Source organism: Prorops nasuta, unplaced genomic scaffold, assembly GCF_024137725.1.
Source record: "Prorops nasuta isolate Cenicafe-Biocafe unplaced genomic scaffold, Cenicafe_Pnas_1.2 PNAS00002, whole genome shotgun sequence".
In the NCBI taxonomy this organism is placed as follows: Eukaryota; Metazoa; Arthropoda; class Insecta; order Hymenoptera; family Bethylidae; genus Prorops; species Prorops nasuta.
The window spans coordinates 9,389,657-9,414,913 of record NW_027116799.1 but is presented as its reverse complement, the minus strand read 5'-3'; the positions used below and the strand labels follow the sequence as shown (position 1 = coordinate 9,414,913).

Here is a 25,257-nt window from a genome sequence, read left to right as displayed (position 1 = left end):
TTTTATATACAAATATCAATAGAATTAAATATTAGTACTCGAAACTCTGTGATACCTACTATTATGAGTTGCACGACTCCATTTGGTCTTGAAAAACTTTTGACAAATATCGCAGTATGCTGCAGCATTAGTCGACGGTTCGTGTTTGGATGCGATATGCCTCAGGAGTGCATGTTGTGTCGTAAACGTAACACCACAAATATTGCAGAAAAAAACAGGAGAGTGTAGAGTCCTTGTAGGTATCCTCGTCTCAAATGGCTCTACAAATTGTGCCACGAATTACCTCATGTAGCCAGAAATTTTGCATAAACTTGAAATAATGAGTAAATTAAGTTTTTATTCTTGCAAAATCTGAATTGAATGTAGTGTAATTTAATTCCAATTCATGTAGATGCAATGGATCTGTGTTTATAAGTATAATTTATAAATAAAATGTACAAGGGGGAAGAAAAAAATATTCTAATTTTATAGAGAACAGCCCGGCCTTTACGAGAGAAGAAAGATTAAGATCGTTCAGAAATAGGTATAGTTCACCTTATTACTAATAGAAAAAGTTACTCATGCAAATCTCTTTATTTTACATTCACTTTTATATCCTCGCCCGTTAATATTTATGTGCCCATAGAGAGATTCGTAATTTATACAAATAGTAAAAAAAAATGCATAATATTACAAATTAACCATGAATATTAATAAATAAGCTAATGAACTAAACTGCAAACCAGTAATAATCGCTGCGACCAAATGTAACAGATTTTTTATACCATTGGTACTTATTGTGAGTATACATTCTATGAGGAATTAATCGTTGTAAATGATATATCTGGTGCATTATACATAACCTGTTTAAAACTTCATCATGGACAAGATCTTAATCGATCAATAATTACGAAGCTAATGTTCATCAGAATTTTTATTTACATCACTGCGGTGTAGTAACATTTGAAAGCGTCGTTTTACATTGTTATTTATTAAGTTACAAGCTCACAATCACTATACTTAGTTTGCAATCTTCGTGTAAAAGAAAACAAGTAATTTTCGTCACGATATCTAAGAAGAGTATCTTCATATCTAAGGTACGGTTTTTGCATTACACACTTGCATACTGATAATAGAGTACACTTTGGGAGTAGTTATGATGATGAATGTAATGAAGCCTACGCACACTGCCAAAATATCTTCATTACGAAAAACGAATGGATCTCTGCCTAGTTATTCATTCGTCCAATGCAACTTCTTCCACCACTAAAGTGTCTTACCACAATTTAAACTACACATTTTGCTCTTATTATAACGACACTTATAATCTACTAAATATATCAATAAGTGCACAATGTGCCCTAATTTTTAATCTTAATTTCCTCAACTGAGTTACCATAAAAACAAAAAACAAAACAAACATTGTCTCTCTGAATAATCCTGTAAAGTAAATACAAAAATCCTTTCATAGAGATCCGTCACTTCAAATGCAGACTTGCATTGGATGAAAATACAAGAAAGACCCCTCGATGACGTATAAATTGTACTTCTCGGTTGCCATGCTATTATCACTGAATTTATATATTCTACGCCTGCTCCTCCTCGAGAATCACCAAGTCTGCACATTAATCTGTTCCTCGAACAAATTACGTAGAAACGAGTTTGTCAACAACATCAGCGCACACCAAGTTTACGTATTACGGTTGATATTTTTAAAAGTGGTCTACGGCAACATTGGTGGTTATCGGTTGGGTACTGTTTAGAGAGCGGTAGCGCACATTCAAACCAGCTATAGAGATCTCAAGGCAATAATAAAGAAAAGCCCTTAGTAACGGCAACAGTCATTATGCAGTTATAATAATACTATATTTCGTTATTATACTATCTTCATCTATTGTAACATCTGGAGAAAGGTTATCAATGTTCGATAAAACGTAAAACTATACAAGATATATTGTTCTGTTTAAGGCACTGTCTATGCGCCGCTTCTAAACAGTAGTTAAGTAACAGTGTGGTCTTAAACGATAAATAGAGCCTTTTTCAGTCGTGCGAAACGGTTAGATTGGTACGCAATTACTGTTTTTTGGAAGAAAGAGTTGTTTACTATTTTTTCCCCTTCTCTTTTCGTTAAGTAGTACCAACTAACAAACGAAGCAACAGAATGTTACCATTCACTGTGGGATGCCCATCGTTTTACAGCTTCTACCTGATTCTTGCAAATGGTAAACGTAGCTGTATCTATATGTCAATATAAAAGAAACACCATTTGTATCCCGTATCGATTCTCTCCTATTTCTGCGAAGCTTCAACATGAGTAAAACGCTGGAGTGAAAGGAATCCTTAAGATAAAGACTGCTGATTTATTCCTTTCTTTTACGCTTGCGTAATAAATTATTGATATAAAATTAAGCGCGTACCACCTATCTCAATTGGTTACTCACTACCTCAGCTGAAGATTATATCGATATTAAATAATGCTAAAGTATGAAATGCGAGTTACATATCAATAGTATACCTATATAGATTAGTTTAGTGAGACTAAACTGTGTTTTTAATATCACACAAAAATAAGCAGCGTTCTATCGATATAGATAAAAAAAAAGATGATCGCTTTTAGGTTAGAAGAATAATCATGCATGCAGTAGCACCTCGCGTCTTGACGGAAGTTAGCAGTTAAACGAAATCGCGTGGAAACTATTATCGACAGAGTACTTGCAATTTAACGATGGAGATTATAAGGAAAAATAGCTTTTTTCCGTGAAAACTTGAGAATTATAACGTGATACATTATACTGTATTATTATTATTACACGCTATTTTGAACCGTTAAATTGCAAATATAATTGGCTGGGAATATTTTTTGTACGAAAACTTACATAGTATACAGAAAATATTGTAAACCTTCGAGAGAGCGTAGAAAAGCACGCTTGATAATCAAGGCTGTTATACATTAAACGAATAGTATTAATCTTATTAGTATGCCAGAATAGTAATTAACTCTCGCGCAGCAGAGACTGATTTGTTAAAACGAACAGGTGGTTTCGTGTTTTATATCGAAAAGTGAAACTACAATGGTAAGTAGTTGAGCTCTTTCGAATAGAGGGCGGTTATCGCTCGACATAGGCCAATTTCAGAGTTCCACTACAAACAGCCACAAATGACGTAGAGGGCGACACCAGTGTATTCTCGCGAGTCGCGTGAGTGGAACGTGCATGGTACAGTGTTGCGGAAAAAGGTGGATAAAGAACCGTTGGACACCCCGGTAGCAAAATTTAACATTTCGACATCACTATGACCAGAAATCCAGTCAGTTTGATGCCATCTGGACCAATATTGCTACCGAGACAGAAATGAGTAGAAAACTTAGCGAGGTGTGTTAGGTGAAGTGAATACGAAACGAATGAAGAGAAATAAAGAAAAAAATATACTGGTGTCGCTGTGTATACTATATATAATATATACGTGCAAAAAACAGGGTGGGCGAGATGCAAAATCGGCGTGTGACATCAGATCGGTTGGGACAACGATAGAGACTTTCGATCTACCAGATTTGTCTATGAGTCCAATTCAGTTTTGGGGCTGCGCTGCCTCTGGATCGTTTTTTGCCATTGCATGTTATGTTTGAGACGCATGTGACGCCGCAGGTCGGTTCTACGACTGAGAGTGGTATTACAGAGGATGCAGGTAGTCTGGTTGCGATGCACTTCGAGGTGCTGGGTCAGCGAAGCAAGGTGCTTGTAAACGCTTCCGCAGAGTCTGCACGTGAACCGCCCAGGACCCTGCATCACCACCTGACCAGTTGTATCGCCAACATGCTTCCGATTGCGTCCCACCCCCCCTGCAACACATTAACAGTCACGTGACCCGCGATTCCACCACAAGTACAAATCATAAGGTTTTGGTTTTTTTTTTGGCTTGCTTGGTTCAGATTACGGTCAGACAGTAACACGTAACAGATATTCGCTGGTAGCTTCTACGTGTGTTCTCTTAAAAATATATTTCATTCAAGGATCGTCACTCGAGAAGACACTCTCACTCTCATTCTTTCCAAGGAACACATTCAAACATTTTACCAGACAAAACTATCATCGATTGACGATCCTCTCTCTTGCCACTTTTCCTCAATTTGTATAATCTCATCTCTTTTTTGCACGCTAACGGTTTGTGTGCATTTTTTTCTTTTGTTTTCAAGTTGCTTTTTTTCTTGTTCTCAAAACATTTGTTCATCAGTGAAAATTGATTAAGAGACTAAAGGAAGAAAATTATTATTCGCTATTCAGGACACATGTGCAATTTGGACAATTATTTTCACAATGGTATCATAGTATACATACAATTTATATATATATATATACGGTATTATATAAGTTTTTATGCAAAGTATACAGCGCAAGTATACAAAGTTTTTAGGATTAAAACATGCGGTATGTGCGCCTCGGTACCCCTAAGACACAGGATATACATAAAACTATAACTAGTGCAAAAAAGCTGTTTTAAGCAACATTTTTTAGAACGTCTCGCTTATAGCGTAATAGGAATGAGGCTACAAAATAAAAGTAAGAAACAAAAACAAACGAAGACTGAGCAACGGTGGGGAGCCACCGACGCTCAATCTTTTAACGAGCCATTGAGAGTAACATAAAAATAAATCTTTAACATATAGGAAAAGGTATACCTTGATAAATTGACATTTTTCAAACTTTATTCACACATATTCTTCACTTACATCAGCTTTAGCTTGCATAAGCCAAACATAGTTTACGTAATTTTATGTGAATATAGCATTCATATATATATATATATTTATATATATATAATTTATTTAATTATGCTAGACCCCTTTTATAAATAATCAACTAAAGAAATATCAATTAGACTAAAATAATAATTGGCATTCTTGTACTTATTTCAATTCTGGCTTTTGAGGAATGTGCACATTCGTTATTAATCTGTTTTTTTTTGGTAATTCTTTAGCAAATTAAAATTAGCTCTCGAGCTTTTTGTTTGCTTAATTATAAGTATATCTAGTATGTATAAATATTGGTATGAACACTTAAACTTAGAGATTAAAAGCGACTTAAGGTAGCTTACTTACAAAATAAAATGTAATAAAAAAGAGAAGTGGGGTGCTTGATTTGCAGAATGTTTACAAGTCTGGTGTGCAAGTTATAACGATCTTTGCGAATTCGACGAGACGTGAATTGTTACGATAAAAGGACAATATAAGGTCATTTTCTTAACCCTCGGCTGGAGTTATTTGACTCGAAAATATTTAACTCCAATTTCTCTATAAGAAATAATAAGTTTATTCTTCAATTTTATAATACCACGAATAAATCTAAAAATACGAAAATACCCTTTTCATTATATATTACACAGAAAGAAATTTAATATTAAATTTACTATGGTATACCAGGTAGCCCGAGGACGTATTCACATTGTACCGAATTTTATTGAGCCAAAAAGTAGATATTAAGCATCTTCGTGTAATGATGAAGTTTTATGAAAGAATAATTATGTGAAAAATATCAGAAAAGTTAAAACGTTGTACAATTTAGTAATCAGAATAGTAAATTTACGAACCTGTAAATATTATACCTATGATTTATTAAATATTACTTTATTACTGTGGAAAACAATTAAGTTTATTTGAAGAAAGATGCTATATGTCTGCAGTATTTACTCTACTATCTCCATAATAATTAGAAATTTTGAAGGAACATTAATGACAAAATACCGACGATTATGGGTCTTTACGTGCAAAAAAATTTAAACAATAAGACGTAAATATTAAGAAAACTAATCTATTACAATAGGAATTTCGATGGCAGCACGAAAATTATTCACTGTGATTAACGGGATCCCTCACGCCTATTTTATCGACAGTTCAAGTCAATAAATAATTAGTTTAATAAAATTCAAATGCAAAGCAAATTGAACAATCGGACGTTTGTTGGACAATGTGCCAGTCCTAACGAGTCAAACGAACTTAAAAACTCAAAATAGTTGAAAAATAACGCTGTACCATTGTGCCGCGTTCTTGAAGAGAGGTTACTTTTGGTTATTTCCACTTCAAGAACGCGGGACAGTGGTACAGCCATATTCTTCATCCGATTTGAGTTTTTTTAAGCTCGATTGACTCGTTAGAATTGGCACCTTGTCATAATGAAGCCCGTTTTTGCAATTTGCTTCGCATTTGACTTTTATTAAACGAATTGTTTATTAACTTGTACTGTCGGTAAAGCACGCGTGAGGGATACCGGTAAGTCCCCATATTACGATGAAATACGGGAATTCCCTTTATGTTTTAATAGTAAGCTTTACGGGAAGCTTCTTTCTGTGTAAAAAAGTGTATTTTTTTCATTTTTTTGTATGTAAAAAATACATGAGTACTGAACGATTGCAAAATGTACGGTAAAACGGCTATATGCATTAAAATGAGGCAAAGTAAGTTTTATAATTTACACAAACTTTACGAAATTAGGAAACACTTTATATATAACTCGGGCGTAAAATATCTATTTAAAATCCTTGACATTTATTCTAGTCTTTTATCGTAAAATATTATATAATTAAAGTCTTTTCATCTCAATTTTTAAATATTAAATAACGAATGGCTTCTTTGCAGAAATAATTGCACGACGTTTACCAGCCAAGGGTTAAAAATACTGATGGTGCAAGCGGAAACATAATTGCAGAAAAGCGTACACAAACTGTATTTATTTATACAACTTTTGGAGATTAAATAAAAAACTAAAATTGTATTTCAATCTGTAAAGGACCGTTCCCTAGACAAGGGTTAATAAAATATCGTAGGATGCAAATATTAATGATTTGATAACATTAATTTCAAGGTCAATGAAACTTACAAAAATGAGAAAAAACAAACAAACAATAATAATGAAAGTAATACACGAAAATAATAAACTGACAAGAATTAATAATAATAATAAATGTATGGTAAATAACTAATATTTCCACTATAATAGCGAAGAAATATTGACAAATAAATTATCTACTATATACGTGTAAATACATAAAATTTGGTGTGTGTATATAATTATACTATACAAATTTGGCAAGTCTCTCATCTTAAATCTTATTTGTAAGGTAGACGCGATGAGTATGTTTAATATCATTAACGCAAATGAAACGAATTATATTGTTGAAGCATTAATGTATTGGCTCTGCTGGAAAATTGGTAAGATTGTTCTTACCAGAAAAATATGGCACCGTGGCAAAGTATCTTTACCCGATCTACTATAATTGATAATAAAGAAGAGAATAAAAGTAGAAATTGATGGCACTACGCGATAAGAGATAGAAGGCGAAATTTGATTTTATTCTCGAGCTTTCTTCTAGTAGGAACTAATTTTCCTAGTTATCGACGTTTCTGAAAATATTTTAATCGTTAAGGTTTATGTATTTATTGCACCATGGTAAATTAGTCGACTGGCGATTGGACTAGATTGTCTTTTAAGTGTGACAAAATAAAAGAAGTAATCGATTAACTCTTTGGTTGCAATAAATCGACTTTTATTCAAGTATTTAAATTGCTAATTTTTCGCTCTCGCTTTTAATATATATATTTATATATTATTGTATATATAGAATAAATATAACTTTCTGCATGAAAAAATGCACATTCCTCCTTACGCTACGTTAAGTACTGAATTCATTTGACTAGATAGAATAGATTGGTTTTTTTTCATCTTTGCATCGTTTTGGTTATAAAAGCGTTCATGTATTCGTGTGTTGCACGTTTATCGCAGGGTGCTTATGTATTTATGTGCATTTACACATATACATAAATATACATATACACATGGTAATATGTGTTTATATAATATAAAGTGACTAGGGCGTAAGAATCAAAGAAGAACAGGCACCGATATAATAGTTCTTTTGTCGCATAATTAGACCGTAGAATGTAGAAAAAAAAAACTCTGGGCAACAAAATACAAACACTAGAAATTCTTTCTTTGGTAAAGTTGCACGTAAAACCGATATAACGAAGGATCCAGCACGGACAGCTCCTATCTCGCATGCTTACGTTTCTTAGGAGTGAACTAAAAACACTATTACATATATATATATACCACTACACGAACTCCGAAGGAATAAAAGTTATTGCTAGAATCCAGCAGATGAGGATCTTGGGATACCTCGAACTATAGCGAGTGTGTAACTTGTAATTCGGTGTGATGTATTCATATAGGTAGGTAGAACTAGCACTTAAACGTCTAAATTTGGTGGCGTAAGAGTTTGGTTGAATAGGGTAATCGGAGTGAAGGCTGGGGGCCCAGAGTGTCACTGTACGGAAAATCAAGGTTGACGAGGGGGTTAGGACAAAACTAGGGAGGGGAGGGGGACTAAGGAATGGGACTGGAGGTGATTCTCTCGACGCTGCTCTCTCGGATGCGAATAGTCGTGAAAGTGGCAGTGGAGTCCATTGCAGTGGAAGCCGGGCTGGATGCGGAAGCAGCCATCGAGTTCTGCGGTGCGATCGCCGTTGCAGACGATGCTGCAGTAGCTTGCGTCGAGTTCCTTCCAGCTGGCGCTGTGATCGTTGCTGCGGCACTTGCGGCACTTTCGTTAATGGCCGACGCCGTCGCTGTTGCCAGTTTCCCAGTTTGAACGTTCAACCAGCCATGACGGTTCTTTAAATGACGCTTCATGTGCGTAGTGCGGCTCAACACTTTGTGGCACACCGGGCATTGCGTCGTCCCCTTGTGCATGTTCATGTGTTTATACATAGAGTCCCGATTCCAAAAAGATTTACCGCAGAGTTTGCAAGAATGCGACGGCTGTTCGATGATCACCGTGTGCGAATCTAGATCAGAATAGAAATTCGTGCTACAAATTACCGACCCTTTCTCTCTCTCTCTCTCTCTCTCTTTCTCTCTCTCTTTCTCTCTCTCTTTCTCTCTTTCTCACACACACTCAGAAATCTCAACTGAATTCATTTTAGTCTCATTTGCAGCGATAATTTCACAAGAGCTTCTGCGTTAAGAAAGATTGGTCGATTTTCCATTTTGTATACTTATTTCGAATGAATGACCAATCCTTCCTATGTTCTCGATTCGACTGGGAGCTTCTTGGACGCGCGACATTCGCTTTTTCTGCGATATTGAGATAAACCTCCCGAATATTTAACTTTTTCATTAGCTTTATTTGTTTTTCAGTATAGAGAGGCAAAACTAGACGCAGAACACACGAATTGCTTTGGTGCACTCATGCAGCAGCGATACACTCATCGTGATATTGAGGTTATGGAGACGCGGCTATGTTACTGATCGGGGTAGATCGCGAATCAATCGACCAACCAAATATCGGCTCACCGCTTTGATCGCAAAACTCAACACCCGAGTCTACCACTCGTTCACGCACGCACATACGCACAGACACATCTATCTGATTTGTATGAAGAAATTCACTAAGTATGTTTCAAATAAACAAATAAAAAAATTATCAGCGCACACTGAAATCTTACAAACAAAGAACACGCAGGAATCTTCGAGTAGTCATGCCAAAATGTGAGATCTGTGTGAATACAGCGATGATACAAAAAAAAACAAAAACAATTGCAAAGAAATTTACAAACTAAGTGGGGCGAAACTGTCTCACAGTCATGCACAATGAACTAAATAAAATATTATATTCGTGTAATTAAAATTAAGAAAGATGTATAGAAAATAGGAGGGACAATAGAGAAAAATAAAAATGAACCTACGGTAAAATGGTGAGACGCGTCTATGAGTCACACAATAAGCACATTTAGTTTACCTAAATTATACTAGCTTTTTAATGATCTGCACGACGATGTGCCTCACACTTTGGTTACGGTTTCTCAATAAACCTACTCTATTACTTGAAACTGTCCTGTTAATCGCTCGCACTGTAAATACAGTGAACCGACAATCATATATTCCTTTTACAAAGCAAATACTTATTCGGGCAGAAATTATGGGATTGACCTAACAGTCCACTTTTATATAGTATACATACATGAAAGTGTATATGATTTATTCACAGTTTTATTATTAAGTACAAAATAATTCCTCAACTTTACGAAAGAATGTGAAAACTGCTGGTAACAATGGCAATATAGCTGTCTTCGTGCTAGACGTTAATGACAAAAAAGAAACAACAATGAAATGTTAGGGAGCAAAAGTTTCGTTACAATTATCGAAAACTTCGAATATTCTGATACTGATAAGTATCTCCATTTTAAGTCTCTTAGAATCATGTCTGTTATAATACTAGAAATAAGTCGTCCAACGATTTCAGCTAGACTAAAACAGATTTTTAAAACATCAATTTTTTCCTCAAACAACATTTAAGTAAAATTTAGTCACTTATCTTTTCGTATACAATATGAATTACATGACATGTATATATAACACCGACTTATTTCATTTCAGTTGCTTACAATGTTAACATATACATAGTTTTCTGTTATACTAATAATTATTATTATTGTTATTACATTAGCGAGAAAAAAATTCTTTCGCGAGTACAGCAAAAAAATGCATACACTGGAACCACTTTTTACATATTTTATATGCATATTAAGATGTGGTTTATACAATAGGTGTAAAAAAAGCGCGTACGCGAATATGCTACAACTATATACAAAAATGATTTTTAAGAATGGAAGGAGAGAGAAAGAAAGCAAGCTACACATATAAAATAGTCTCGCGATTCTATGTAGAGACAAGGGAGATTTATAAGTCTAAGAGTTTATATCAGTCGTTGAGAGTATTTTAATAAATGAGGAGATGAATGAAAGATAGGATGGAAAGAAATAAAAATTATATGTATATATATATATTGAGAGAGAGAGAGAGAGAGAGTAAAAGTGAAAGTAGGGGGGGGAGTAGAAGTAGAAGTGGAAGTAAAAGAAAAATATAAATAAAATTAATTGACGATACGGCGTTTTCCTGAGCAACGTGGAAAGCGTTTGGAGGCAATTGGCACTGGTGTTGTAGTATCTGAGGAGAGGTTGATGGTGGTGGAGATGGAAGTGAAGGAGGTTGATCACTTGACGCCGTGCACATTGACCATGTGGCAGCGCATCGTGTACTTGCGAGTGAAGACAGCCTGACAGATGGGGCAGACGGTGTCGCCCCTGTGAATACTGCGGTGGTGTGCAAGGGAGTCCCCACGATTGTAGGTACGGCCGCAAACGTCGCAAACCCACCGACCATTCTCGTCGTGCAGCGGTTTGGACCTCCGTCTAGTACCTTCCTGGCTGACGATCGACAGCAACGTAGCCAACGTGCCCGACGACGACGACGATGACGATGATGCCGCCGCCGTCGTCGTCGTCGTCGTCGTCGTGAAAACTGACGCCGGTGCGGCCAAAGCCTGCAGCTCTGATCCAGCAGACGCATCGTACTTTGGTTCTGTGCACACAATCCAAAGAGTTTTCCCATTCACTCAGTTTTCACTCTCTCATCATTTTTACTATAAACGTACGATATAGGTGACAGTGAGCTTTTTCTTGTGTCTCTTTTATCTTAATTTTCTCTTTACGCCTACTCGCACCTCCACAATCCAGCTCTTCTCACAAGCCCAACCCAGAGTGTACCGCACCCGAACCCTGTGTATACACTGTGTTCCCGTGTCACTAAGGCTGGTTATACAAATAATGAGTATACGTAATAATACAATCCCCATAAAGCGTACTCAATAAAAGCTTGTAGCCAGAAAATAAAAGAAGAATGTTCTTGTGTTGTTTATACCGCGAAAAAGCTAGCGAACACTGGTTTTCATGCGACAACATTTGCTCTCTCACGATGCGTTTGTTTGTAAACATTGACACAGAGGAGAGACCAGGACTTGCTCTAAGTCTTCTTTTTCTTTCTCCGTCCTTTCCATTACATTTCCCAACTTACTACCGGCTCTTATTCATACATAAAATTTTTTATTAATTGCGTGTTTTATCACATTATTCGTTTGCAATGGCAGTCTCAAAGATTTATAAGGAAGAGAGAAAAAGAGAAAAGAAAAAAGAGAAAAGAAAAAAGAGAAAAGAAAAAAGAGAAGAGAGAGAGAAAGTGAGTGTAAGAGTAAGTTTAACTATTAAAGAATGAGAAGGATTTAAAGAACGAAGATTATAAAGCGAGGAATGTTTACATGAACATCACTGTTGTTGTAGAAAGATTACCCTTGCAGTACACTTGACTAAAAGTTGTCTTGCAGATATCTTTTTTAGTCATCCAATTGAGTAAAAAATGTCTAAAAGATGTAGTGAAGTCACTTGGTGCTGTACGGATAGCGTCTACGCTTTATCGACACGAAAATATTAGAATATCGAAGAACGAATGTTATAGAGCGGAGTGTTTACACGAACGTCATTGTTGCTGTGTAGAAGGGTTAGCGTCTATGCTTCATCGATGAAGATTTTAGGTTATTAGACTTGTTGACAAATTGGAAAGGAAACTTGTGAATACGCAACAAGTGTATTCTCATGTCGTAAGTTCGATTGAACGTGCGTTGGCAAATCGGGCATCTTGTTTGTCCCATATGCAAGTCCTTGTGAAGTGTCAAGGAAATCGGGTGCTTGAAACCCTTCCGACAAATTTTGCACTTAAACACGCACTCTGTGTCCGACGAATGACCAATGCAGTCATCGTTTGAGCCGAGCTCTGCGTTAGGATCGATGTTCCATGTACTATCTTCTTCTTGCTCTACAAGTAAACACAAAGAACAGGGATATCATCTCTGTGGCTGCTTTCCAAACATCACCGCGCGATTTTAACCCAAGCAACGGAAGTGATCCAGCCAGAGAAATTCAGCCAATAAATCAAACAACCAATGTGGATGTACTTTCAAGCTTCCTTTAACTATCACCATTGCACTCCTTATTAAACATTTATTGGTTTTCTCTCGCAATTAAGATACGATGCACACGTGTGCTAATCAAATTTATTTGCCAAAGCTGAGCAAAGATGATATTTGGTGGGGAAAGAGACAGAATACACATGACACCATCAGAGTGACAGATAGAGAAAGAGTGAGAGAAAAAGAGGAGAATACATGTGAGTGTGTGTGAAATAGAAATAGAAAGAGAAAGAGAAAGAGAGAGTCTAAGCTCACACTACCTAAAACTGTAATTTTTGTCTTTTTGCTTCTATTAGAAAGACTGGCTAATGTAAACAAATACAGCTAACCTAAATAATGACGAGACTATTTTTTATTGTTCCAGTATTGTGGATAATTTCACAGAAATATCGTACAATTTATGCTTCGATCCAGTACATTAAATACTAACGACAATATACTATAGACGCTTAAGGCAACTATGCAGTAATTTTACGACACAAAAATTCAGTCTATAAGTGAATATGTAATTCGAGTACGATAGTATTATGGGATTCTATATTGTACAATCGTATATAAAAATTTAAGTACGAGCTCTCCTAGTAAGCTATCAACTTAATTTGCAAATTATTCGAATTCTGATTATATCACTCGCAAACTTATATACTTTTTAGAGTATTAACATTAATTAAAATTAAAATGAGTATTTTTCCAATGAATCGAAGACGAGGTTACTATGATTGTTAACAATCGTATTACACGGCGACAAAGTTTAGTAAAAAAACTTGAATCTCTAACGAGGGATAAGAAAAGTTAAGGTTCATTGTAATTGGAGAATGAAAACGATCGTTGACAATCAATGCAAATCCGATCTCAATTCACGTACAGCGTAACTTAACACGTTTACAGAGTTCTTTTCACTAATGTGTTTATCTTACTTTGTAGGAAACAATATATCGGCACTAATACTTTGTACTTTATAATTTAAAATAAATATCGTTGATTGCGAATTATTTTCAATAGCCGCAACAACCTACCCAGATACAAACCACAATAACAATATGTAGATATCTATATAAAATATATCCATAAATGGCACACACGCGCTCTATCTTTGAAACAATTTTACTCTTTAGAGAATATCAACAAATATTGCACACAAACAATACGTTTGTATAATAAAGAAAATCAAGGTAAAATATAGATATTTGTATCCAGGCATCTCGAGAAGACTCGGTCGAGAGGAATATCGCGCCAAATTGTTACGCGTGTAACACGTCAGGCAAACTATATGCGCGTGAGATTTATACTATATACTATACCATACCAAGTATTATTTTTTCGATTCAATAACACTTATTTAGGACGTACGCGATATCAGTCTTAGATGTAAAGTAGTCAAATTTTATATAAGTGATGGGTGTTTGGATGATTGATAAAGTGTGAAATAATGGGAATGAGAGTCAAACTCGTGATTTCAGTTTCGATAGGCACGCCCTCACGGGCATTGGTCGCGAGGTACGAATAAGACCAGATCTATACTCTATACAGCACCGGACCAGCACGAAACGGTACATTAATTGAAGGAGCATAAATGTATTTCATGTATTCCTTCAACCAACGTATCGTTATGTGCCGTGCTGATCTGATATTATATAGCACTGCAGGAAGTTGAATTGGTTACATTTTAGCTAACTTCACTCTATGTTATTGTAGCCTATACTAAACATAATACGAAAAATAAATATGAACTAGGTAGGCTTCGAATTTGTAAATCAAACCAAGCTCGGATTTTAATTTAGCAATTACTTAAAACGAAGAAGGAGTTTAGCACTGTATTTAAGGTTAAAGTGAGACAATTGATCTTAGCTAAGACCGTGCTAAGTTTAAATTCCGTTTATGAGTTCAGGCCTAAGACTGTGTGAGAATGACAATAAAACTGTTTAGTCTAATTTACACATGTCGGTTATGACAAACATTTTTTTACAAGCAAATAATGCAAATGACAATAAATTATATTAAATGTAACGGAATATTTTACATTTATTAATATATTTATAGTAGCAATCGTCAGTACCATGGATCAACTAAAATAAATTGTTTATTTCGGAGAGCAAAAATTATCAGATATGTATTTGAAACCGTATCCAGCTAAATAGAAATTAGAATAATTTTCTTTCTTAAGTGGTTTTCTGTTTTTTTTTTGTTATAGAAAAGATTCAACATTAAGAGAATAAAAAAAGGTAATTGTCTGTAATATGGATAGACAAATTTACATAAAAAATTATATTTCTTGCATATTTTGGACTCTTAAAGAGAAAATACAATAATATATCGAAGAATCTATGCTTTTCAATAGATAAGTTGATGAGTTATACATGGTATAACTGTGTTTACTTTGGATTCATTTTGACTGGACATTGCCAGTGATATAAAAATTGAAAATGTATAATGTAGAAAATTTTATATACATTTAATAAATCAAGTAAAAATAAAATGTTAGTCTTAGGGTAGGTTGAAAGTTTTAATATACTAAATATTTCTTTTCTGAATTACAACTGAACTTATTTCAAAGTTCAAATTAATTTCCTGGCTCCTATTATTGTACATATTCTTATTTCTTTAAAATGTTTTAAACTGTCATTTTTTAAGCAGCTTATAATTATACCATAAATTTCTCTAGCTCTATAGTCCTAGAATCTATATATTTCTAATATACGAAAGCATTTGCTTGGAGTTACAGTCTATCAATGTCATTCGCTTTTATCTTAAATGGTCTGTAATTAAACATTTATCCACCTGATACCAAAATTCCCTAAATTTCTTTGTGATAATTTTTTTTTTATACGATTGAAATTAAGCAATTAAATTTTAAATGTACCAAAAAAGACTATCATAACATTTTTTTGGAGAAATTCCGTGTTAGGTAAAGAAATTCTTAATTATAGACTATTTAACCCATTAACGTCCAAAATGTCAAAATTTCTTGCACGTTTTCAAAGTGATTTTTTCCTATGTAATTGGCGTTGAAAAAATTCTTGAACCACATATTCTGATGTAAAATTGCATGCTCTTTCAGAATCCGTTGCCAGAATCATGATAAAACTCACAGGAAAAGAGATATGCTCGATTGAAACATAAAAAACACCTAAATTTTCGAAAAAAAAAATTTTTAGGATTTTTTTTCGAAGTGTTACGGTGAAGATATCACCTTGCGACCGTGATCAAAGGTGATCATGGGGGTTGAAGTTTAACAGGGAATTTTTTTGTTGACCTTGAACCATCGCTTTTTTACAAAATGGCGGAAAAAACGAATTTTTTTTTTCAATCTTCATCAACTTTTTTCTCGAAATCTATGGTCTTTAGAAAAAAATTCATAAAAACAAAAATGCCTTAGAATCGCTCGAGGAACATTCTCAAATTTTTTCAGAATTTTTTGAGACAATTTTTGATTTTCCGGGAAACTTGTGAAATGGAATTTTCAAAAATGTCTCCAAAAATTCTGAAAAAATTTTAGGATGTTTCTCGAGTGCTTCTAAGACATTTTTGTTCTTATGAATTTTTTTCTAAAGTCCATAGATTTCGAGAAAAAAATTGATAAAGTTGAAAAAATAAAAATTCGTTTCGGCCGATGTTTTGAAAACCTATTGGTAAAAAAACGTTCTGTCTACGAAAACTCGGAAAAAATTTTACAATATTGCTCGAATGATTCTAACTTATTTTCATTCTTTTTTCAAAGACTTATAGATTCCGACAAAAATTTCATCCTTTATTTCCATTTCATTTCGGCAGATAAGCGTAATTTTTGGTCTCATGTATTCATGAATATTCGTCTTTTTTTGTTCTCTTCTTTCGTATTTTTGTACATACGGATGAGTGATAAATAAACGAAATCATTAATTTCATACATTATGTCGCTGAAACGTGTAAGATCTTCTGAATATGAATCAGATTCTTCAGATAGTGATTCAGAACGCAACGTATTGATTCCGGATCCTGACTATTCAGGTTCCGATGATTCTGGTTCCGATTTTGATTCAGATTGCGAACATGAAATACCCAATATCACTTACAATAAAGCTCGTGCAAATTATTCTGAAAAACAAGATAAACTTGAAAAAGGTCATGAATTCACTTGGATTGAGGGTGAAAAGTTACACCCTGATTCTTGTGAAGATAAAGTATTATTGTCCGAATAGCAAAAAAAGAAAATACGTAGGAGCGAACCTTTTCAATTGTTTGAAACCTTTTTTTCTATTGAAATGAAAAAATATATTATTGATGCGTGTAAAGACAATGGTTATGATCTGAAATTGAAAGATCTTGATACTTTTATTGGAATAGTTTTTTTTTCTACATTCAATCCCAGAAAATCACAGAGAGATTACTGGTCATCTGATCCGTATTTATCTAATGAAGTAGTTTCTTCTGCAATGTCTCGCCAACAATTTGAAATCACAAAATCTAAATTGAAGTTTTCAAAAAACAAAGACAAAGATTCAAATGATCGAGGATGGCGCGTTCGTTCTCTACTGAAACTTTTTCAAAAAAACATCATGAAATTCGGAATATGGAGAACTGCTCTATCCGTTGATGAGATGATGGCCAAATCCTATGCAAAAACTGTTTTGAAACAATTTATTCGAGGAAAACCGATAAGATTTGGTTTGAAATTTTGGGGCTTGTGTACTTCGGACGGCTATCTACTGAATTTGGATCTTTATTGCGGCAAGAATTCTCAAATTGGAGATAAGTTATCTAAATGTGCTTTAGGTTCACGAGTAGTATTATATTTATTACAACCATTTTTTCAAATAATAAGTTATAACAAAATTTCTCAATTTCATCTGTACTTTGACAACTTCTTCACGAACATGGATTTGGTATTACATTTGAAGAAATTGCGTTTGAAATGCACTGGTACTATCAGAGATAATCGAGTCAAAGAAAAAAATGTGCTTGATAAGAAAGCTCCAAGAGGGACATATGTGGTGAAGCACGACGTAAACAGTGGCATAAATTTCATTACTATCATGGATTCGAAGCCCGTCTCAATAGCTTCAACTGCAGCAGGTGTCAATCCTCTATCTATTTCAAAAAGATACAGCGCAGAGGCTAAATCTAAAATTGAAATACCTTTTCCGCAAGCTTTTCACCTATATAACAAATTCATGGGAGGTGTTGACCTGCATGACGGACATTGCAATGACATACTCCCAAGTATACGATCAAAAAAATGGACATGGGTAGTTTTTATGAGACTTATACAGGCGTCTATTACTAATTCTCTTGTAATTTTCAATGCTGCTAACGATGGAAAGAAAAAAGTTGGAATAAAAGAGTTCACTATTTCGATTGCCAAATACTACTTACAAAAAAGTAGTCGCAAAAGTAAAGCACATGGACGATCTAATAGTGACAAATTGAGGATTTGTTCGAATGGAAACTGTCCAATAAGAACAAGAATTTTCTGCAAAACATGTAATTTAAATATTTGCAATAAATGTTGGCTAAAAAAGCACACCTAAAAGTATGAATAAGTGAGAGGCAAGGGGACTCACGGAAAACAAGCACCCCGAGACGTGAGAGGCAAGGGGACTCACGGGAAAAAAGCACCCCAAAGGAGACAGAATTTTACCACGTCCACGCCGTAGTCTCTGGGTAACGCTAAGAGTAAAAAAATCTTCCTAAAATTTGCACAGAAATCGTTTTTTACCAATAGGTTTTTAGAACATAGCGGCCGAAACGAATTTTTATTTTTTCAAATTTATCAATTTTTTTCTCGAAATCTATGGACTTTAGAAAAAAATTCATAAGAACAAAAATGTCTTAGAAGCACTCGAGAAACATCCTAAAATTTTTTCAGAATTTTTGGAGACATTTTTGAAAATTCCATTTCACAAGTTTCCCGGAAAATCAAAAATTGTCTCAAAAAATTCTGAAAAAATTTGAGAATGTTCCTCGAGCGATTCTAAGGCATTTTTGTTTTTATGAATTTTTTTCTAAAGACCATAGATTTCGAGAAAAAAGTTGATGAAGATTGAAAAAAAAAATTCGTTTTTTCCGCCATTTTGTAAAAAAGCGATGGTTCAAGGTCAACAAAAAAATTCCCTGTTAAACTTCAACCCCCATGATCACCTTTGATCACGGTCGCAAGGTGATATCTTCACCGTAACACTTCGAAAAAAAATCCTAAAAATTTTTTTTTTCGAAAATTTAGGTGTTTTTTATGTTTCAATCGAGCATATCTCTTTTCCTGTGAGTTTTATCATGATTCTGGCAACGGATTCTGAAAGAGCATGCAATTTTACATCAGAATATGTGGTTCAAGAATTTTTTCAACGCCAATTACATAGGAAAAAATCACTTTGAAAACGTGCAAGAAATTTTGACATTTTGGACTTAATGGGTTAATAAATGTAAAACAATCCGCTGCATTTAATTTAATTTACTATCATTTGCTTGTAAATAAATATTTATGCCGTAACTGATATTTGTAAACTAGACTACTCGTTTGTCTGTAGTATAACTCACTCAGTCCTACCAAGCGAAAGGAGTGGGTATATAGAGGGTGAATATTTACCCGCGGCATGGATATTTTCGCGCGACATAAAGGTTTTTCTTACGACGCTTGAAACGGACGCACAAAGTGGATGTGCTTCGTGTTGAGTAAACGTAAGTTACGTGAAGTAAATACGCGGTGCAAAGTATATCTATAGACAATATTTAACTTAATGCAAAATAGTGAAATGTACAAAATTTACTATTGGTATAAAAAAAAACAAAACAAAATGTGAAGGTCAAGAAATGTGGGGTAATAAACACATTGCTGACCGGCAACTTTTTTGAAAATTAACCTCATGTGCCTGGTTATTGTTTTGGAATTTTTTTTTGCAACTAAGAACGAAATTTGGTCGGTCTTATAAGCGAGACACAACTGGAAAGGTATGCAGACTAAATAATTACACTACAAGATTTCCAACAGTACGCCGTGAAAACAATAAAGATGCGGAAAAAAGCTTACCACGAGTTTACTCGTGACCGGTCACCAATGCTTGGCTACGAAAACACGAGTTAACTCGTGACCGGTTAGCAATATGTTAATATCTGCCGCTACCTTAACTTTCATCAATTCGTCTTATAAGATTAAAAATAAAGAAACTATTGGCTAAAATACTGCAATTGTCAAATTTTTTACAACAAAATCAACGTAACGATGCAGCCCAAAGTACCCTCATTTACATTGATTTTTTTCTAAACAATTTACAATTAAAGCGTTTTAGTTAATATAGAATCTCTCTATTTCTAATTTTGGAAATAAAATTGATGAAATTCCATTGAATTTTGAAGCCGAATTCATGCCGCGCATCCGCTCCATGCGCACCAGGCGTCGTGTACTCGCACCTTAATATACATTTTCCGTGCTACAATTTGGTATAGGCATAGCCTACGGCAACACAAAGTGAAGTTAGCCAAAATGTAAACGATCGAATATCTCACAGGTACAAATCGGGTTTAAATAAAGACCAAGGCCGGTATCAATAAATGGAACGAAGCTCGAATTTCAACCTAACAATTACTTAAGACGAAGACCGAGCTAAGCATCGTATTTTAGGTTAAAGCGAGACAATTGTTAGCTAAGACCGTACCAAGCTTAAGTTCGATTTATCGATACCGCCCCGAGCTTGGTCGACGACGGTAAAGGTAGGTTGGTGCTATGGCGGCGGGATGTGAGGAATGGCGCGCATTTTATGAAAGTCGACGAAACATGGCCAGCGACACAAACAGGCATTACAGGGCCAACATTTGAAGCGTGTCTGCCTGAATTTTCCACGTGATGTGACCATGCCACGCTGCTTGCAGTGTACACATACTTTCCCGTGGCCGTTTGCTTTGGTGAGGTTATGCGGCTGACCAAATACGTACGTATTTCCTCCTGGAGAAAGACATTGGCCAAATCTTCGGTTAGTCAAATCTTATGATATGTGCACATGCAGCAACCATTAGTAAACTTGTGCCCAGCACCAACCAATCCCCTAGCCGTAAGCCAATCTAGAACAACTCATCACGACCAATTCCCATGATACACATATACATATATACTATATAGTATGCAAAATTGCCAGGTGCTAGCTCTCTTATGTGTGAAATCGCCAAATCCGCTGCTACGATCAATTCCAGCAGCCAGCCAGAAGCCACTCAGCTTTTTATAGCCTTTTATTTTTATTATTTGTTAGTATTCGATCTGGCTCGTGGAGAACAAATTGTCTTTTTCGATTAATTACTTCTTTTCTTAATTCTTCGTACAATTCACTCTAAAACGATAGCAGCCTTGGCATCCTTCAATTTCTCTCTCCCTCTCTCTCTCTCTCTCTCTCTTCCTCTCTCTCTCCCTCTCTCAATCACTAAAAACTTGATAGTAGCACAAAATTTCTCTCATTCTCTTCTATTAATATAGCGATTATTTGTTTGCTAATTTGAAAAATCATCGACATGGAATATGATCATTATTCTAGTCAAACGTTCGTTACATCGATCAATTGTCAAACATATTCCATTTCTCATCAATTATTCATTATTACATACCGCATACAAACATTTCAAGTTGATTAGATGAATATATAACGCACGGAATATCAATTCTCAACTATGTCTATCTCAGAGTGAAATGATAATTAAACTAATCATTGGCTCGCAGTAGAATTATATTTTTGGTCGGTTTACAGTTTTAGTTCAATTTTCTTTTTCTTTGCTCATGAATGACAAGTATAGTGTGGGCTTTTACTAAAAAATTTCTATAACACATGTATAGTTGCAATTATGTTAGTGTCTAAAAAAACAAAAGATAAAGCGGCGAGGATTATCGTATTACTTACCCATTTTATCTTTTCGTGTTATATAAAATACTATGTTTGTACTATACGTATCGCATTTAAAGAAAAAAATCAATAAATTGATCCCCATGATCATAGAGAGCTGTCCATATACTTCGTTAAAAACGCAATAATTCAGACTTTACCACCGATTAATTTATATTCCTCTAACAACGTAAACAACGCTGTGTATTGTACTGATGAGAGTCGGTCGTAAGTTAAGAAATTTGCAAGAAATTATTTACATGCCACTGTCACCAGCACCACCACCATGATTACTCTAAATTATTAGTTAGATGCAATCCTACACATTTTCTGCAGGATAATAACTATATCATAAGTTAATCTTAACAATAAAGAAACAAGAAATATATGTTTGCCGAAAATTTGCACGATTCCTGAATACGATTATAATCGATAATTCATTCGAAATCGATCAATATAGATTTTAATTGGACATTGAGTATCTACTAATAAACCAATAATATAGAAATCATCTATTTATAGACGAGAATTACAATTAAAAAAAAAAAAAAAAAAAAAAAAAAAAAAAAAAAAAAAAAAAAAACGTCTCAAAATATCTTTATTAGTCAGTGACTGTAAGATTAACTTGGCATGCAAGTAAATTGTGTTTGTGTATGTGTAGAAGGCATAATTTTTATACACAGGTAATTGGAAGAGAATCAAAAGTAGACTACAGGGTTTGTAGAAAGTAGCCTCGTACCAGAAGAAGCTTCTTTCACATGTTTTTAGCGTAAAAACTGAGGGAAACCTATGGTTAGTGTAAATGGAAGAATATAATAGTGGTTTTGATAAAATATTAAAGGAATGTTGATGATTGTCGGCACACATACACAGCACTTGGCAATGCTTACTAATATCTACAATTTAACCTACACCTGAGGGCCCGTACCATACATTTACATTCAAAATTCATGCACTCTGTACATTGAAATATTTAAAGTATATTATAAGAGATAAAAAGTAGCTTGATACAATAGCAAGATCATTTTTTCTTAAATGCACAAATTTTAAAGTGTCAATTTAATACTTTTTTTTTACAGCAGCATAGATTAAAAGTCGCGATATAAATAAATCTTGTCATTGTGACTTTATCACAATTGTAAAGCAGAAAGAATATATCAATGATAAAGAAATTAAAATAAAACTTGAAGGATCAATGAAAATGTAAATCCAAAAAATATTTCAACAAAAGCCTAATCTGAACCAGCTAGATTTACTGTTATGAAGAATTAATATTTCTTCATTTTATATCAATATTTGTTTATATTTTTAGTTTGTATTAGTCTGAATTGTGTTTGTGTAAAGAAATGCAAGCTTCAAAGTCTACTAAACCATTACAGAATTTGTTATGTGAGTTCTATTAACCAGCTACCTTTCATTACTGAGAATATTTTAAGATAGGGAATTAAAATTCTTCAATTAACTATATTATTAGGTAATTATTAATAATACTGTACCCAACAATGAGTAAAAAAAAAACAATTTTTCATTTAAATTTTGTTTTGTGATTTACAAGAGAATTCTTAGAAAAACAAGAGTTTACTTCAATACATGCATTGTCAGGGTACATTAAAAATCTATTCCTTTACCAAGTATTCAGTCCTTTTTTTTCAATCAAATACAAAGAAAATTATAGTTTCTGTTTTAATTCATTTAGTCATGGTAAAGCATCAGATTCTATAGAAGTTTTTAGTAAGAAATTCAAAACTTACCCTGTACTGCTTCCTGTTTTAATCTTTCCCCCGAAGTGCCAGGCTTGCATAGAAGATGTCCTGTTTATAAGAAATTTTAATGTACCTGTTTCAAGCATTCTGTTTCTGAATTTTTTATATTTAATGTACTTACCAACATCCAGCGACGATTGACACTTTTGTTCTATACTATCAGATGTAGCCTGGTTACACGAATAAAACGTCTGGCTTATATCAAGTTTTTGATCCTCTTGGGCATTGGAAGTTTGGTCATCTATACGAATTTTAGTTAATGAATTATCTCCTAAGTTTTGTTCTTCGTAGCTACAGCTACTGCCATCTTGCTCCAGGTATTCAGGCATTTCTAATTTTAAGTTGGGCATAAGGGGTATTATCTCCACAGGATCTGAACCAGGTACTGCTTGATTTTCAGTGGTTTTGTTTTCTGTGTCTTTTCCTGTTAGGGCATTAGATGTTTTGTCTGTATTAGTAGATGCTGCTTCTCGACATTTTCTTCTTTTATTTGGAGGGGCTTCTGGCTGTAAGTCAACGGCATGATATGGCAATGGAGAACAAGGTGATTTGCTTCCTTGAACATCATTTATCTTTCCTGATAAATTTTGTAACTGAACTTCTGGTTCATTAGGAATTTCTTGATCGTCCTAAACAAAAGAGTAGTTAATGTAGCAGTACAATAAATAGGATTAAGAGCATTAGAGAAAATCTGATATTATACCTCTCCTACGCTATCATTATCCTTGCCTGAACCATCAGTAAGACCCTGTACTGCTAAGAGTTCAGCTGTCGTTAAAAAACTTGCTAGCTGCTCTTGAACCACGTTTACTTCACCCTGGTACATAAAATCGACCAATGCTGCTAAATCATCAAATTTCACATTTCGAAATATTATAACAGGATGTTGACATGGATTTTCCTATAAGAAACATTAATTTCATAAAAAATCTCTCAGATTCAAAGTCTATATTATATATCAATAGAAACGATGTAATACCTTAAATAAATCTCTGAAATATGTACTACATGCCGATAATAGCATTTTGTGTGCCCTTATTCGTTTTCCTTCACAGCTTAAAGTTACATCTACTAAATCTTCATCAGTTCTTAATGTGTCAAAAGCACATGTAATATGTTTTAAATAATTATTCCATCTGAGAGAAAATTGTTGACTTGAACCCATGCTGCTATACTGCAATAGAACATTAACTTATTTGTAACAAGTGTAAGATGACAGTAAGAATTCTATGGTGCAAAATAGCTTGCTTCTTATCACAGAGTAATTTTGGTAAACCATGACTTACCTTGTTCGCAGATGATGCGTCCTCGGTGAGTAAGTATCAGTTTCGTCGCCGAGTGATGAAAGGCTCCAATTTAATTGAATATATCTTTCAACGTCACGAATTTCCGGATGTTATAAATATAGAAATGTTATAACGATTTGTGAATCAGTAATGTATCAATCTCTTATACATTTCGAGGAAAATAAAAACTGTAAACAGAAGGTGCAGTAGGCTTTCATGGTATCAATAAAGATTTGATAATTCACATTAAAACCGCAACAATCGTTACCTTATTGAAAGACCCGAGAGTTATATAATTGCATCGCGGTATTGCATTGGACATATGCGATGGCTTTTCATTAGTTTTTATCACTTTATCAACTCTGCTTCTAAACTAAATGACAGCTGGTAGCCATTTTCCTTCAGGAAAACGCGTAAGATGCGCAGTAGAGCAAGGGCCTTTTACTTCCTGTTTCAAGCCACGCGCGATTTGTATGCGTGCTATACTTTATCAATCACCTCTTTAACGATTAAATACCTTATTTAGTATTTTATCCTACACAG

The 25,257-nt window shown here is 34.3% G+C and overlaps 1 protein-coding gene across 5 annotated transcripts; it reads right to left on the bottom strand.

Moving 5' to 3' along the window:
- Nucleotides 1-14: 14 nt before the first annotated feature.
- Nucleotides 15-25,120, bottom strand: LOC136779732 (broad-complex core protein isoforms 1/2/3/4/5-like). Of its 5 annotated transcripts, none has more exons than XM_066737514.1 (7): nt 24,983-25,120; nt 24,715-24,902; nt 24,408-24,602; nt 24,132-24,329; nt 23,550-24,057; nt 23,417-23,476; nt 15-260 (listed from the first exon to the last, which is right to left on the bottom strand). In XM_066737514.1, the coding sequence occupies exons 3-7, from the start codon at nt 24,591-24,593 to the stop codon at nt 25-27; spliced, it is 1,188 nt and encodes a 395-aa protein (XP_066593611.1). In that variant the 5' UTR covers nt 24,594-24,602; nt 24,715-24,902; nt 24,983-25,120; the 3' UTR covers nt 15-24. The 5 variants fall into 5 exon arrangements, with proteins under 5 accessions (XP_066593611.1, XP_066593607.1, XP_066593591.1 ...); XM_066737510.1 differs by having other exon boundaries at nt 127-3,817; XM_066737494.1 differs by lacking the exon at nt 15-260 and adding an exon at nt 3,889-8,812.
- Nucleotides 25,121-25,257: the final 137 nt, after the last annotated feature.

Excerpts from the sequence above, each read along its gene's own strand:
- LOC136779732 (XM_066737494.1), bottom strand. The coding sequence starts at position 24,593 with ATGGGTTCAAGTCAACAATTTTCTCTCAGATGGAATAATTATTTAAAA. Across the intron at positions 24,330-24,407 it reads ATTTCAGAGATTTATTTAAG|GAAAATCCATGTCAACATCC; the intron begins GTATTACATCGT and ends TGTTTCTTATAG. Across the intron at positions 24,058-24,131 it reads ATAATGATAGCGTAGGAGAG|GACGATCAAGAAATTCCTAA; the intron begins GTATAATATCAG and ends TCTTTTGTTTAG.